Genomic DNA, 16,887 nt, shown 5'->3' with positions numbered 1-16,887 from the left:
GCTTTATGCCAGAATTGCCCCTGTAGCAGTTCTCTTGCATTTTGGGTATGCCAGTTCTTTTTGCAGGGTATTGTCTCATATATTGCAGGACATTTAATATTCTTGTCCCCAACCACTAATGCCATTCAAGCCTTCAAATCATAGTCAGAAAATGCACCTACCTATTTCCAAGTGCCCCTTACACAGCTAATACTACCTCTGTTTGAGAACCACTAGCAGAAAGAAAATATTTATAACCCTTACTTCTAAAATATCCTATTCTGGCAGTCATCTGGGATAAGATTAAACCCTGCCTTTCAGTCCAGTCAAAACTTAATTAGACATAGTTCTTATTCTTAATCTCCGAGTAGGTTTAATAGCTTAAAAAAAAAAAAAAAAAAAAAAGCCGGAGATTACAATCTCAAAGTACACAGAAACCTGTGTTTTTAAAATCTCTTTAGCCATTAAGAATTCACTTCCAATATTCAGGCAATTATTTGTTTGAAAACTCATTGCTTTTTGCTGAGTTAAAGTAATTATAGGTTTTAAAATCCGCAAAACAATTATATAATGTTTATTTTAAAAACGTTAAGGTGCATGTAAATGATCTGCCCTGCATTAATGAGGTTGGATACCCCTATGAAGAGAGGGAAGTGAAAGAAACATGTAAGCAGCCTTGGTATTGTCTGTTGAATTTAATTTCTTTTAAGAAACCAGAAGCAAAAATGGCATTATTATGCTTTGATAAAGTTGGGTAGTTGGTACCCAGGTGTTTTGTTTTTTCTCTTTAAATATTTGAAATTTTCACAGCCTTAATTAATTTCAAAGCTGTTATTGTAAGGCTTTATCTATTATAGATTAACTACAAATTGAAACTAAGTAAGGTTTCATAATGCCAATGTTCTAATTAAGAAACATTTTTTGAATTTTAGCTTCTTTGCTGTGTATAATCATTCTTTTGTGTCTTTATATCTGTTTTCCCTTTATACAACCTGTTTCCACTTCCTTTGTGCAGGTTTTCCCCCTTTCTGATATTATCTTCAACTCATATACATAGAAAACGCCTGAAAACAAAACTGAAAAGTTCTTTTTAGCAATGTTTTTAGTTTGGAATAAGTCAGAAGTATAGTCGTAAGCATTCTGTCCATTTCCTTTGGTAATGTTTAATCATTCTATGAATTTTTCCATATCTAGCCTAGCATATTGCAAATACTTGTCACCTTATAGAGTCAAAGAATGTTAAGAAAACCAGTTAACTTTTTGGTAACTTATTTATAACTCTTTGAGTTACTTTAAAATCAAGATTCTTATCTTGCAGAATTCTATATTTTCTCCTTTTTAGAGCATGGTTAAGTACAATTTTCAGTTTCTACATGGGGTTTGATTTTGATTACTTTATGATTTAAAATATTTATAAGGGAGACCCAGATTTTACAGTGTTTTTATACAGTGAAATTTTATGTTCTTACTCTACAACATTTTCAAAGTATTCTTGTACATCCCACTCAAGTAACTACTCACAGTTGAGGTTACAAAGAATTATTGATTTCTACCTTAAATTTCAGGAGAAAATATGTCAAACACGTGATAGATTACTTTTCTCTTTTGAATTTGATTTGATTGGCCTACCAGCTAATGTTGCTATTAATCTTCTCTTCCTTAGGCAATAAGCAACAAGGACCAGCACAGCATATCGTATACCTTATCTCGAGCACAGACAGTGGTGGTTGAATATACTCATGACAGCAACACTGATATGTTTCAGGTATTATAACATCTGGATTTTTTTTCTTAAAAAAAAAAAAAGTCGAAAACCTATTGTCAGTGACTTTTGCTGTGGTCAGATTCATGATTATCATATTTTAATCATGTATTTCACTAAAATATATATTTCTAAATCTCATATATAGAAGTCAGCATAGCATGATTAAAAAATGGGCCCTGGTAAACATTACTTAGCCACTCTATGCCTCAGTTTCCTCCTGTGAAGTTCAGGTAATAGAGCTTCTTCCCTCATATGACATTTAGGAGGCTTAGATGTGTTAGTACATGTAAAGTGCTCAAAGCTGGGCCAACTATTAATAATAGTAGTTATAATAATAGTTTAGTTAACTATTATCCCAAAAAAGGAAGCAAGAAATATCCTGCACATATTTACAACTGATTTTGCCACTATTTTCCACCTTCCTCTCTAGGTAGCAAAATGTATAGGCAGTTTCTAATTGTCTATGTTATGTTTGTGATCAAACCTGTTTTTCAACTCATCTTTGCTCCAAGTTACTAATGCATAAAACTTTTTTTTCCCTCTCATTTTTGTACCAATCAAGTACTGATGTTTTTATATACTTGATAGAACAATCAAACCCAAAGATGTAAACAAAATCCATGATGTCTTCTCCCTTCTTTGGTTTTGTAAAGTCCTGGACTGTTTGAAAACAAATAGAGCATAAAGTACCTGATAATGTTACTCTTTACAATTACTGTCCCAGTGACTTTTTTCAATTTTTCTTTATTTTGCAAGATTGAACAGGAAAAGTCCTGGAGATATCTTTAATTATAATCAATAACAAAATATTTTATTGAAGTCACTTGTTCTCCTCTAGCCCTTCTAGGAGAATACTGAACTTTTTAGTGTAGTGTCTCTATAGTAGTTAATATCAGAATATGGATATATATTTATATCTTTCTTGCTTTTGCCAAAAGAATTTTAAAATAAATAACACCCTTAATGAAGATGAAGGTTGGGATCTTAATGAGAACCTAACAAAAGCTTTAGGATGATTTTCTACATTTTAGTTCACTGACAACCGGTTAAAATAAATATGCTTAATTAGTTTTTTAAAAAATCAAGATGCTACTTAGATGTTTGATTCCAGACTAGAACTTTAGTTTCAGAAAATATCTTGAATTCATTTATTTACCCCTTATTTTTTGTCAGTAAAGTTACTGAAATCTTGTGAATTAAAGGTTATGAAATTAGTAGGGCAGAATTGAAATTAAAACAGGCATTCTTGATATTGAACTCGAGTTGGAAGAGGTGAGTCCGGTATCAAAATGGAGGTAAAACCGCTGCCTGGCCACCCCCAACCCGACTCCGGCCGTCACCGCTGCCGCCGGAGGGAGGAAGGCCATGATCCAAAGGAACCCGAGCAGTTGAGAAAACTGTTTATTGGTGGTTTGAGCTTTGAAACTACGGATGATAGTTTAAGAGAACATTTTGAAAAATGGGGCACACTTACAGATTGTGTGGTAATGAGAGACCCCCAAACAAGACGTTCCAGGGGTTTTGGTCTTGTGACTTACTCTTGTGTTGAAGAGGTGAATGCAGCAATGTGTGCCCGACCACACAAGGTTGATGGGCGTGTAGTGGAACCAAAGAGAGCTGTTTCTGGAGAGGATTCTGTAAAGCCTGGTCCCCATCTAACAGTGAAGAAAATTTTTATTGGTGGTATTAAAGAAGATACAGAATAATATAATTTGAGAGATTACTTTGAAAAGTATGGCAAAATTGAAACCATAGAAGTTATGGAAGTCTGACAGAGTAGAAAAAAGAGGATTTGCTTTTGTAACTTTTGATGATCATGATACAGTTGATAAAATTGTTGTTCAGAAATACCACATTATTAATGGGCATAATTGTGAAGTGAAAAAGGCCCTTTCTAAACAAGAGATGCAGTGTGCTGGATCGCAAAGAGGTCATGGAGGTGGATCTGGCAGCTTCATGGGTTGTGGAGGAAACTTTGGAGGTGGTGGTAATTTTGGCCGTGGTAGAAACTTTGGTGGAAGAGGAGGCTATGGTGGTGGAGGTGGTGGCAGCAGAGGTAGTTATGGAGGAGGTGATGGTGGCAACTACGGTGGTGGTTCTGGTTATAGTAGTAGAGGAGGCTATGGTGGTGGTGGACCAGGGTATGGAAACCAAGGAGGCGGATATGGTGGTGGTGGTGGTGGTGGTGGTGGTGGAGGAGGATGATACGATGGTTACAATGAAGGAGAAAATTTTGAAGGTAACTATGGTGGTGGTGGGAACTATAATGATTTTGGAAATTATAGTGGACAACAGCAATCAAATTATGGACCCATGAAAGGGGGCAGTTTTGGTGGAAGAAGCTCGGGCAGTCCCTATGGTGGTGGTTATGGATCTGGTGGTAGAAGTGGTGGATATGGTAGCAGAAGGTTCTAAAAAAATTTCAGAAGAAAAGGGCTACAGTTCTTAGCAGGAGAGAGAGCGAGGAGTTGTCAGGAAAGCTGCAGGTTACTTTGAGACAGTCGTCCCAAATGCATTAGAGGAACTGTAAAAATCTGCCACAGGAGGAACGATGATCCATAGTCAGAAAAGTTACTGCAGCTTAAACAGGAAACCCTTCTTGTTCAGGACCGTCATAGCCACAGTTTGCAAAAAGTGCAGCTATTGATTAATGCAATGTAGTGTCAATTAGATGTACATTCCTGAGGTCTTTTATCTGTTGTAGCTTTGTCTTTTTCTTTTTCTTTTTCTTTTCATTACATCAGGTATATTGCCCTGTAAATTGTGGTAGTGGTACCAGGAATAAAAAATTAAGGAATTTTTAACTTTTCAAAAAAAAAACAAAAACAAAAACAGGCATTCTTGGGGATCCCTGGGTGGCTCAGCAATTTAGCGTCTGCCTTCAGCCCAGGGCATTATCCTGGAGTCCCAGGATCAAGTACCGCATCGGGCTCCCTGCATGGAGCCTGCTTCTCCCTCTGCCTTGTCTCTGCCTCTCTCTCTCTCTCTCTCTCTCTCTCTCTCTCTCTCTCTCTGTCTCTCATGAATAAATAAATAAATAAAATCTTTAAAAAAAAGCAGGCATTCTGAATTATAGAACAGTGTCTTTACTATCTTATGAAGGTTCCTTAGATAAGTTGCAGCATTTTCAGTTTTTTCCTTTTCATAAAGGAGAGTTTTTTCTAAATTGTAGTCATGATACTCCTTCTACAAAGCATTACACTGATGGAAAATCCAAACATTTCTACATCAAAAAATTGGAGATATATCGGAAACTACCCTGATAAATTAGCCAGTCTCTGAGGAACTGATTTTATAATCATTCTGGGATTGCCTGCCTTCCTTCCAAACTGAACAAGAACATTTATTGTAATTCATTAGCTATTTAAACTCCAACTCTCTGCATTTGGTTGACACTATGAAGTAAATAAAGGAGACATTATAATTTGGTTATATTCATAGGTGTTATACTGGCAATCTAAATGTGAAGTACAAGTTTCTGATTGGGTTGAAGAGGAGGGAAGATGTCACAGTAGTGACTTTTTATCCAGACTTTTTTTTTTTTTGTCATCCAAGTGAGTATGATTTTGTCAGTCTAGCCAGTAGAGAGGCATTCTGACAAAAGAGATCACAAAGTACACAGTGGTGTAGTAGAAGATTTACGGGCTGCTTGGGGCTAGAATATACTTTTCATATGAATGGCAATGATAGGAAACTAAGCTGGATCGGTAGGAAGCAAATTGTGAAGTCAATTTCTAATTATTATAGAAATAAGAAACTAAGAAGTTTGGATAGTCTGTGAGGAAGGAACCATTAGGGTTTTTAATGAGAGTGGGAGGGAATGACATGAGCTCTATATTTTTAAAGCTAATTGTAGCAGTTAGAGGAAGAATTGTTAAAATTTATCTTAACACAGTTACATTTTGGCACTTTGATCATGATCACATAGGCTTTTTCTCTTCATGGATACTTAAGGTTTCTTCCTTCTGACCTATCTTAACCAATATTGCTTTGATATCTTAAATCTCTAAGACTCAGCTCAAGTATCAGCTCTTCTGGAACAATCTCCCCTCCCAATTGAGTGCCACTTCTGAATATCTTGATTCTAAATATCAATCCTCAATCCATTCCTGGGCCTGCATTTTTTGGATCTAAAAGAACCTTTTATTTTTAGAAATATTTTTAGTTTCAAAAGTTTCTGAGACCATTTTCTTTAAATGTTATCTAAAAAGCAGGAAAAGGGACATGCAGTCTTAAGTTTGTTAACTAACCAGTTTTCTTCTAAAACCATCCAAATAAGAAAGACATGCTTGATGATAGGACAAAAATGCTAAAAGGATTTTCTCCAAAAGTGTGTGGTAATGAGGAATTCTTAAGACTCAGCTATGCAAAGAATGTCTTTGAAGTGTCATCATCTTTGTAGAGGGTCAGTGTTTTTTTCTAAATATCTACTTCAGTTTTATATTACTTGATAACAAATATATGAATGAACTCAGTTTTAAATGTTTACTTTAAAACCCTGTGACACTCTCCTCTATTCCAGATTTCCTTTTTTCTTTCATTTTTAAATGTTTACTTTAAAACCCCGAGACAGGGCAGCCCAGGTGGTTCAGCGGTATAGTGGCGCCTTCAGCCCAGGGTGTGATCCTGGAGACCCAGGATCCAGTCCCACATCAGGCTCCCTGCATGGAGCCTGCTTCTCCCTCTGCCTGTGTCTCTGCTTCTCTGTGTGTGTGTGTGTCTCTCATGAATAAATAAGTAAAATCTTTAAAAAATAAAATAAAATAAAACCCCAAGACAATCAGTTCTGTCATCTATTTCTTTTTTTCTTCTCAACTTTCATCTTTCAAAATGAAAATTAGTTTATTTGCTAGTGGTACCTCTGAAGATGTTTTAATTTACTGACCCATATATCAAAACTCTTATCTGGGAACCTTGTCTCTCTAAAATAATGGCCAAGAAACAGGAAGAAAATAAAAAGGACATCCAGGTATATAAAATAAAGGCCACATAAGCCATGTACTAAAATTCCTTTTCTTTGCTCCCTGGAGAATCCTTTAAGATCTTACCAAGAACCTTTTGAAATACTATTCTTTGAAGTCTGTTTTTGTTTTTTTTTTTTCCTCAACCCTAGCAGAATAATAGTGGCTGATTAGAGGAGGGGTATGCTGCTAGAACCAAATATGCCTAATAGCAAGAAATGGGAGTTGACAACTTGACAGAAAACACACAAAAATATCTATAAAGTATGCATAAGGCCTCAAAGCAAAGCTATATAAGCCCATAATGTAAGGATCAGCATTCTTGTACACCTTTATAGCACCTGAAACATCACTGCATTCAGTATAATATAAATGGTATTTATAGTTCAATGTCTTGGAGTCATCATAAAAGATTTACTTGTGTGTTCACTATATTCTGTTGAAGAAGGTAGAGTAATACATGTTAGGCATATTTCCCTCCAAAGGGGTTAAAATTAAAGTTTCCAGCCATCTAGAAATCTCAGCCATGCTAAACTCTGCATTACCTGAGGGTTTTATATATTCTGGATGGTAAGTTCCCACTTACTTCTATGCTCTAAATGATTATCATGTCAGAACAAGTATGACAGATTAGGTTTCCAGGGTGTAGATGCTCTCAGAGTTAAATATAAGTTTGAGCTCTAGAAATTTCAGAGGCTTACTGATTTCACCTTTTTGTATCTTTCTTGAATGGATTTTTCCATTGTGTTCCTTCCAGTAGGTTTATAGACATTTCTTTTTTCCTTTAGATTGGTCGGTCGACTGAAAGTCCCATTGATTTTGTAGTAACTGACACAGTTCCTGGAAGCCAAAGTAATTCTGATACACAGTCAGTGCAAAGCACTATATCAAGATTTGCCTGTAGAATCATATGTGAACGGAATCCCCCCTTTACAGCACGGATTTATGCTGCAGGATTTGACTCATCAAAAAACATCTTTCTTGGGGTAAAAAGCTTTTTTCCTAAATGATGCATTATATTATAACCACTTCTGTTTCCAAATTACAAAAAGAAATGGAAGCTCACTATTCTAATTGCTACTAGGAGAAGGCGGCCAAATGGAAGACGTCAGATGGGCAGATGGATGGTTTAACCACTAATGGCGTTCTTGTTATGCATCCACGTAATGGGTTCACAGAAGACTCCAAGCCTGGAATATGGAGAGAAATATCAGTGTGTGGAAATGTATTTAGCCTGCGGGAAACCAGATCAGCTCAGCAGAGAGGAAAAATGGTAAGTATTGAGATGGAGCTTCTTATTTAGCTACAGTAAACACATAGGGTGGGTTGGACTGAATGCGTTATCTATTTCCAAAAACTCTTAAAATCTCTTGCTGACATAGAGTACTTAAGGCTATCAAACACTGACCACTAAATATTAAACTAGAGGATAATATCTTAATGTTTGAATCAAGACACTTTAAAAATTTGTTCTTTCATATTATGTTAATACATTTTAAAACCTAAGCTTTCCTGAATTAAATAGCACTGTGTATTTTCTATTTATATCTCTTTGACCGTGTTGTATATTGGAAATATTAGACTTACTGAGTAGCTAGATGTTTTAGTCATAAACTATCTTCACTGTAAAGTTAAAAAGATATATGTTCCTATTCAGTATTTTATCTTTGATTTTCAAACTTACATTTTTCATGACTGCCATTCTTATATTTAGTAACAATCATAGGAAATCTCAATTCTTGAGTAAGGAGCATGTAAGACCAAAACTCTCATGTAAAAATTGAAAACAAAATGGTGAATGTGTTTTTCGATTCTTATTTCCTTTAGGTGGAAATTGAAACCAATCAGTTACAAGATGGCTCATTAATTGACCTCTGCGGTGCAACATTGCTGTGGCGTACTGCAGAAGGCCTTTCCCACACTCCTACAGTGAAGCATTTAGAAGCTTTAAGACAGGAAATCAATGCAGCACGACCTCAGTGCCCTGTAGGGTTCAACACACTAGCATTTCCTAGTATGAAGAGGAAAGATGTTGTCGATGAAAAACAGCCATGGGTATACCTAAACTGCGGCCATGTGCATGGCTATCATAACTGGGGAAACAAAGAAGAACGTGATGGAAAAGATCGTGAATGTCCCATGTGTAGGTCTATTGGTCCCTATGTCCCTCTGTGGCTTGGATGTGAAGCTGGATTTTATGTGGACGCCGGCCCTCCAACCCATGCATTCAGCCCATGTGGGCATGTGTGTTCAGAAAAGACAACTGCCTATTGGTCCCAGATCCCGCTTCCTCATGGTACTCATACTTTTCATGCAGCCTGCCCCTTTTGTGCACATCAGTTGGCTGGTGAACAAGGCTACATCAGACTTATTTTCCAAGGACCTCTAGACTAACAGACAGTTGTCCTCCAGGACTACATTATAAATTTATAAGCTAAGTGAGTTGGGTTTTCCAACCTGTTGTCCATGTCACAGTTTCTCTGCTCTGGTCATTTGCATTAAGATGAAGAATTTTTTTAAACATTTATAATAAATAGTAACAATTTCTGATCAGAAAATCTGGGAAACTCAAGAAAAAGAATTTCTGAAAGTACCAGACTTATGAATTCTGAGTTTTGAAAATATATTTTGAGGATAAAAAGACATAGTCTAATTTGTTGCCTTCCTTTTAGTGTTTTTGAATCACCCATCCTCAGTGTTGAAAAATTGTTTTATATAACTGAGGGTACTGTTGGTTCAAACTATGTTAGTTTACAGTTTGTTGCAAACATTGTAAAATACAGCAACATGTATATTAACTTTTTTCTATTTATCTTTATTATAGAAAATATCTTAGAATGTTCTTGATAGAGTAGCATGGTAACGATGGTGTCACACTCTTGGTGTGAACGGTAGTTTAGTGAGCATAGCTCAAGGATTTGCAAGCTTAGAAAGGACAAGAGAGCCTCTCTCCCCACCCTCTTCTAAATATGGAATTTGGTAAATTAGAATACTTTGTAAAACCAAATTCATATTAATTATTGTGTAAGAGCTGTTTGTTTTTAACCACATTGAATATAATCAGGAAAGTTTTTTCTTAATGTTTCTCTCAAGTGTAGTATATAACAAAACTTAATGCTAAAAACATTTTATATGCTCCTTTGAATATGCAATTTAATCTAGATTATCTATTTTTCTCCCATGATAACTTAATCTGTTTTTAGTATCAGCAACATTTGGCAAGTTTATTTTTTAGATATAAACTGTGGTTCATCTGTTCACTGTTTCTAGAAAAAAAAAATCATTCTCATGAGAGAAAGCATACATTAACAAGGAAGAGAGTGACTTGATTTGCTTTTATAAAAAGAAATAATTAATTGATTATTCTGCGTGTGGTCTTACCTAGGCATTAAGAAATCTAGAGAGATATAAAGGGTTCAATGACAATAGTGCCCCACCCCCCTTTTTTAAACTAGCAGACCCGCCTTAACTTTGTCGGCTTTGAATCCTAAAGAGTTGCCACCGTGTGACTCAAGAGAATGTTTGGTTGGCAGATGAGCACCAGTGACAGCCGAGTAGAAGAACATACTTGCATGGTATGTTTGTTCTCTAATTCCAATAAGTTCTTCACTTAAAGAAGCAAGAAAACGTTTCTTCACTCCCTCCCTGCCCTTTTTTTTTTAATGCACCACAAGGGAAGTATAGACAGTTGCACTACATCAAACCCTTTGTGACACTTGTAGAAATCAGTACACTTTTAGACTAGAGAGAATCTTTTTTTTTTTAATCTTTTGATTTGTTTTCCTTTAGTTCAAAAGTTGTGTTATAATTGCCTCTAGCAAATTTTCGTATGTGGTAGTATAGCTTTAATTTATCGTAACTATTACTATGCTGTTCTGAATTTTCTTTTGGTTTAAAAAAAAAAATCTGTTGCTTAGAAGCCATGAACTATTTTACTTTAATTCAACTTGTCAAAATTTCCTTGTTTTTAAAATGATCATTTGGGTTCACTCAGGAAATGCATGTCAGGAAACCTGTATTATAAGTTTACTAGTTGTGATGTATCAGTAACTGCTGTTACCCCCTTTTCAAAGAAATATAATTGATTTTGAAGTTTTCTAGATAGTCACATGCTTTGTGACTAATGCAAGGAAATCAAGTCCTGTGTTGTACTTGTTCTAGTCATTTCTATTCAGGCTATATATTGTAGCTAATTTTTATTTGCAATTAATTTATTCAAACTAAGTAAATACTTTTCAAAATAGTTACTTGAATTTGTCTCTGTGAGTTCGTTTTTGCATAACTGAGAATGGGAAACCAGAAATGAAAACTTGGGGACAAATCTACCCCCCCACTTCACAAATACTCACTTGAAATAGATGAAGAATTTGTATTTAATGTAACACTTTAAATCTCTGGTTCTCTTGGGAAAGCATCTCTTACTTATTAATAAGGAACTTTGTTCAGTGGTTGAATAATTAAAGCTTTAGTTAAGTCCTACTAGAGATTTGTCTTTTTGCAAGTTGAATACTAGACTCTTTAAACAGTGCTTCGGTGACCATAAAAGGTTCATGTTCTTCCCAAAGTGCCTGAATTCCCTCCTCCCAACTGTGAAAAGTCTGGTTCATTTTCTGTCAAAATTTAAGTTTTGAAAACTCAGGTAATTTAAGTGATGAGGTGTTTTTTTATCCAAGCATTTTGAATATTGGTTCTGTCATTTTGCTAACACCTAATAGAACACTTAGTTACTCAGTGGTATTAAGGGGATATCAGTATTCTGGTCAAGGAGAAAAAGTTCTATTTAGGTCTCCCAAATATACTCAAAAGAAAGATAATATTTACGGCTTAACTCTTTTATCAAAGTGATCTTACTTATCTAAATGTTCCTTAATTTATATTAGGGAATTTTCCTTCATCTAACATGTTAGGGTCATGAAATGAGACAGGGTAAATATCCAGAAGGAGAAATCCTTTTCCAGGCTATCATCTTGAAGCTGTAATTGCTTACTTCCATCATTTTAAAAATATTCTGGTACATGTAAAATAGGATAGGAATATGTAATAATGTAAATAAATATATAATTACATCTAACATGAATACTCCTACTCTACTCTTCCGTCAGGATACTTCAAGAACCATGTGTGATGCATGATCTTCTGACACGTAGACTGAGTGAGTGAGGGCACCAGTGAAAATCCATCGTTTCTTAGAATTATATTTACCTTATAAATTTAAACACTTCGGCCCCTCATCCTAATGGATCATCTTGTGCCATCCCACTTTAGGGACACTGGCTAAAAGATCTATGATCCATTCTTTTGTGTTTATGATCCAAGCATTAACCCTGTAGCATGTAGCAAATGAGATCACCAAAATACTGCTTACTGAACTATATTATTCTGTCTCCCACTTCCACTTTCATAAATATGTATACTTTAAGACCATGCCCTCAAATTTTATCTATGCATTCTTTCAACAGATATTTCAATACCTGCTCTGCACCAAACCACTTTGGGTGATTTAACAGGAAAAAGAATCCCTGCCTTCTTGGGGCTTATGTTTTAGTGGGGAAAATAGAAACGAGTAAGAAAATAAAAGATACAGCATGATGGGTAGTGAGCAGTGCTGAAGGGACAAATAAAGGAGATACAAAATGCCATGGGTGATGTGTGTGGAATGTTCGTGATATTAAAGGGGAGAGGGCCAGGGAAAGCTGCACTTAGGAGGAGAACATTTAGGCAAAGGGAATAGCAATTGCAAGAGTCTTAAAGTAAAAGTGTGCTTGGAATATTTCCATAATAGAATGGAAGCGTAGCTATGTAGTGTAAGAGGGAGGAGTAATAGGTATGGCCAAAGAGGTAAAGGGATGAAACTAGACCATGGACTGCCTCCTGAGGCTTGGCTTTTATCCTGAGTGAGATGGGGGTTCTAGGGAGGATTTTGAGTAGGAAAGTGACGTGATCCAACTTAGGTTTTAGTTAATGCAAACAGACTGAAGTGATAATGAGGAGACCAGTTAGTCCATAGCAGTAACTCTGGAAAGAAATGGTGGCATAGATCAAAGTGGTGGCAGTGGAGCAGGTTTGAAAAGTGGCCAGAATCTGGGTATATTTGAAGGCAAAGCTGACAATATTTGCTGGCAGATCAGATATAGGATATGAAAGGAGAGGAATTAGGAATAACTTCGCCCAATTAGCCTGGACAACTGGAAAAATAGAATTGCTGTTTAGAATGGAGATTATGAGAAGAAAAGGGGGGAGGAGGGGCGTACTGCTTGTAGAATCAGGAAAACCTTGGACATCAGTTTGAGACTCCCCTATTAGACAAGGTATTTGCCAAAGGTGAACTGTCACTGCATTTTTTTAAATCTCCTTTCAAAGTTCTTAACCACCATGAACAAAGTTCTCCATACATGCTATGTTAGCTTAGAAACAAAAAGTGTTTCTCCTAATTAATGGCAAACTTCCTTTCATTAAATAGAGTTGGGACACCTCTCATATTTCTCTCTTTGCTTTGGCTGCCCTTTGAGGAAATGTGGTTCTGTTTTCAACTATAGTAACTTCCTTTAGCCAATAATTTCTGATACAGTTTTTCTTCCTCTTCATGTACATCTTTTTGTGTAGCTCTTCCTTTAAAAAAAAAAAAGTATTTGAATCTTAATATTTTGCTGCTTCAAATTCTTTCTGGCAGTGACAAAGCACAAGTTGTGTTTTGTTTTTAAAAATCTTTTGAAAAAAATCTTTTTAATATTCTTGGGGATCCCTGGGTGGCTCAGCAGTTTAGCACCTGCCTTCGGCCCAGGGTGTGATCCTGGAGTCCCGGGATCAAGTGCCACATTGGGCTCCCTGCATGGAGCCTGCTTCTCCCTCTGTTTGTGTCTCTGCCTCTCTCTCCCCCACCCCTGTGTTTCTCATGAATAAATAAATAAAATGTTTAATAAAAAATCTTTTGAATATTCAGATGTTTACAGAAAACACAGAGTTCTTGAACCTATAAGCCCAGATTTCAGTATCCAGCCTCCCTTAAAGAAATATGCCTGTATTTGATAATACTGTCAGCAGAAAATGGAGTAAATAAGATCAGATTCTTCCTAGTAATTGTAAAGCATCACATCCATTTAAACATTCTGTTAGACAATATGATGGGAATGCTTGTCTGTTTAGGTTGACATTAGATTGTAAACTCAGCTATGTATGTGATAGTTAAGCCACAGCATAAAATAAATTCCTCACGGCTAACATTTGAGTATTTAGAACAGGCACTGTTCTAAATGCACAATTTTAAGTATATTATTTAAAGCCGAAAACAGCTCTGTGAGGTAGGAATTCTTCATTTAATGACAAAACTAGGTACAGTATTATCTAGTAACTTGCCCAAGGTTCACATGGCTCATGACTACAGGAGGTAGAATTTGAGCCTTGGAAGTCTTGCTCTATTTCTGTGTATGCAGCCACCATATTTGCTCCCTGCCCCTTTTTTGTTGAGTGGGATTTGAAGTCTATTTCTTTCATAGTTTTTAAAAAATGATTTAAGGTAGCTAACCAAAATTATAAATAACATTAAAACATCAGTAGCAAAGTTTTTAAAAAGAAAGCAACGAAAAAAAGGTTTGGTATTATAACAAAGTAAGAACCAGAAGTGGTGTGAGTACATGAATGGATTTAATGAAGACCTACAAATTTGCTAAACATGCGTCACAAATCAATTTAGCACAAAGGTGTTTAGCAGGTTATTCAATAAGGGGAGCAGGATCAGCTATAAGATCCAGGCAGCTGCTTAGAAGGTAGCAAATTCAATGATGGAGAAACATAATCATTTCTAGTCCTGCAACCAGAGAAATGCACATCCAGGAAATAGTGCCATTCCTTCATATTGGTGGACTCACACAGTATTGTCTTTATGTGACTGGCTTATTTCACTGACATAATGTCCTTAAGGTTCATTCATCCATGTTGCATATTGCAAAAATTTTCCTTTTTTAAGGCTGAATTGTATTCCAGAGTATGTATATACCATGTTTTCTTTACCAATTCACCTGTTGGACTTTGATGTTGTTTACACATTGTGGCTCTTGTGAATAATGCCTCAATGAACGTGGGAGTGCTAATATCTCTTCAAAATCCTGATTTCAGTTCTTTTGGATAACTACCCAGAAATGGGATTGCTGGATCAAATGGTAGTTACATTTTTAATTTCTTGAGGAATTCTTTTTTATTTTTTATTTTCCATAGTGGCTGCACCATTTTGCATTCCTACAAACAGTGTGCAAGGGTTCCAATGTCTCTACATCCTTGCCAACACTTTATTGTCTTTAGTTTTTTAAAAATAGCCAACCTGACAGATGTGAAATGACATCTCACTGTGTTTTGATTTGGATTTCCCTGATGATTAGTGACATTGAACATTTTTTATATACCTGTTGGCCATGTGTATATCTTCTAAAATAGCTATTCAAGTCCTTAGCCCATTTTTTAGTCAACTTATTAGGTTTTGTTTTGTGGGGGGGGGGGGGTTATTAATATTATTATTATTATTATTGAGTCATATGAGTGTCTTCTGTATTTTGGAAATTAAGCCCTTATCAGATATGGTTTGCAAATAAAGTCTCCCATTCCACAGGTTGCCTTTTCATTCTGTTGTTTCCTTTGCTATGCAAAAACTTTTCAGTTTGATATAGTCCCACTTACTCATTTTTGCTTTTGTTGCCTGTGCTTTTGGTATCCTATCTGCTCATTCCCTGCTTTAATGATAGAACCCACTGAAGGAATTCTTTCCCTAGTTAAGCTGTCATGGTGCCTGGCACATGGTAAATGCTGAAAAATTCTTTCTTACATAATTGTAGGAAACTATTAGAACTCTGAACCATTAGGCTATCAAAACAGTCTAAGAGCATTAACAAAAAGTCAAAAAGAATGAAGGTTACAGAAGCCATTTGATCAAAAAACAGTTTTTCTTGGCTGAAAAGATAAAAATGGAAAACAAACGCGGAGACATTGCAAAGACAATAAGTAGGTGATCTGGCAACAAGACAAAACCCATGGATGATGCCGGAAGAGAACAAAAAGAATTCTGGAGAAAAGAGAAGGAATATTGATTACAGCCCAAAAGTGTGTCACGCAGACTTGAGAGCCTATCATTGGTAGGAAAGGCACAAAAAGCAATCCAAGATTGAAAGGGAAAATTAAGATCTGTTCACCTTAGAATTTCCTGAAGTTCCGTATATCATATTACTGTGTAACTATGAGTAAAAATACAGAATATGAAACTAGAAAGGATCGTGGCAGTCACGTTACAGTTGAGAAACCAAGGCCTTAGGCAAAGTGGCTACTAACTGATACATCTGGTACTGGAACCTCTTTCCCTGTCCACCTAATTCAGGGACTTGAGTCATCAAGATTCAGTTAAATTCCCAGGTTTTGTTTGTTGAAGCAGAGATAACTATGTTGCACTTTAATAGTTTCTATTTTAAAATAAAAAGTGCCAATGGAGTCGAACATCAACTGTCATTGTGTTATAAACAATGACTCCCAATTGTAGGGGATGATCTGCTTCAGAATTCTTTCAACTAAAAGTATGCCTAGTTTGAAAATCAAAGACAAGAGTAGGAAGTGAGAATTTAAGCCTTGTGCTGTAGTTTCAGCCCTTTGGTACTCTGGGTGAATCATTCAGCTAAGGGGGGTGGCGGGGGGCGCTCACTCAAAGACAGGGCTCTGTCACACTTTTTCTGTTTATTGTGAAGTTAGCACAATTGTTTTGCACATCGCACCTCTGTGGGAATGGAACACATTCAGATGTTGCTCACTTTGAATTACCTACTTTGTCAAGTGATCTTTGGAAAATGAGTTATTTGAAATAGTGATTGTAATGTCTCCTTGAAATGTTAAAATTACTATATTGCCAAGCAACTCGAAATCTTTTTTAATTCATGATATAATTGAATAACCTGAATCCTACGTGCCCATAAAGTTGTCCAAAGCTTGAATCATGAGGGACAGATCCCTAGGTAAAGAGACAGTAGTTGAATTGGGCTAGCTGGACAAGGACAAAATAAGGAATTTCCCACAAAATGGCTATCAGAGATCTGCAGTATGTAAGAACTCACAGCAGGGATGGGCTCAGGGGCAGGTGAGGAGCGGTAACGGGAGGAATTTCCCACTATGGTCTTAGGATCCCTGAAGTAATTACTTCCAAAGCTGAGTGTA

The 16,887-nt window shown here is 36.1% G+C and overlaps 1 protein-coding gene across 9 annotated transcripts in view; it reads left to right on the top strand.

Annotated features, from left to right (window-relative positions):
• The window catches only part of PELI1 (pellino E3 ubiquitin protein ligase 1), a 136,334-nt gene extending 125,376 nt beyond the window's left edge, over positions 1–10,958 (top strand). For all 9 annotated transcript variants that reach the window (XM_077915629.1, XM_077915635.1, XM_077915628.1 and 6 more), the window contains 4 exons: positions 1,643–1,744; positions 7,494–7,691; positions 7,790–7,978; positions 8,533–10,958. In XM_077915629.1, the coding sequence (XP_077771755.1) occupies positions 1,643–1,744; positions 7,494–7,691; positions 7,790–7,978; positions 8,533–9,099 (1,056 nt within the window). In that variant the 3' untranslated portion in view covers positions 9,100–10,958. The remainder of the gene's footprint in view (positions 1–1,642; positions 1,745–7,493; positions 7,692–7,789; positions 7,979–8,532) is intronic.
• Positions 10,959–16,887: the final 5,929 nt, after the last annotated feature.

Source organism: Canis aureus, chromosome 11 (genome assembly GCF_053574225.1).
Source record: "Canis aureus isolate CA01 chromosome 11, VMU_Caureus_v.1.0, whole genome shotgun sequence".
Classification (NCBI taxonomy): Eukaryota; Metazoa; Chordata; class Mammalia; order Carnivora; family Canidae; genus Canis; species Canis aureus.
The sequence above is the reverse complement of the archived record's forward strand: the minus strand, read 5'-3'. Positions and strand labels throughout refer to the sequence as shown.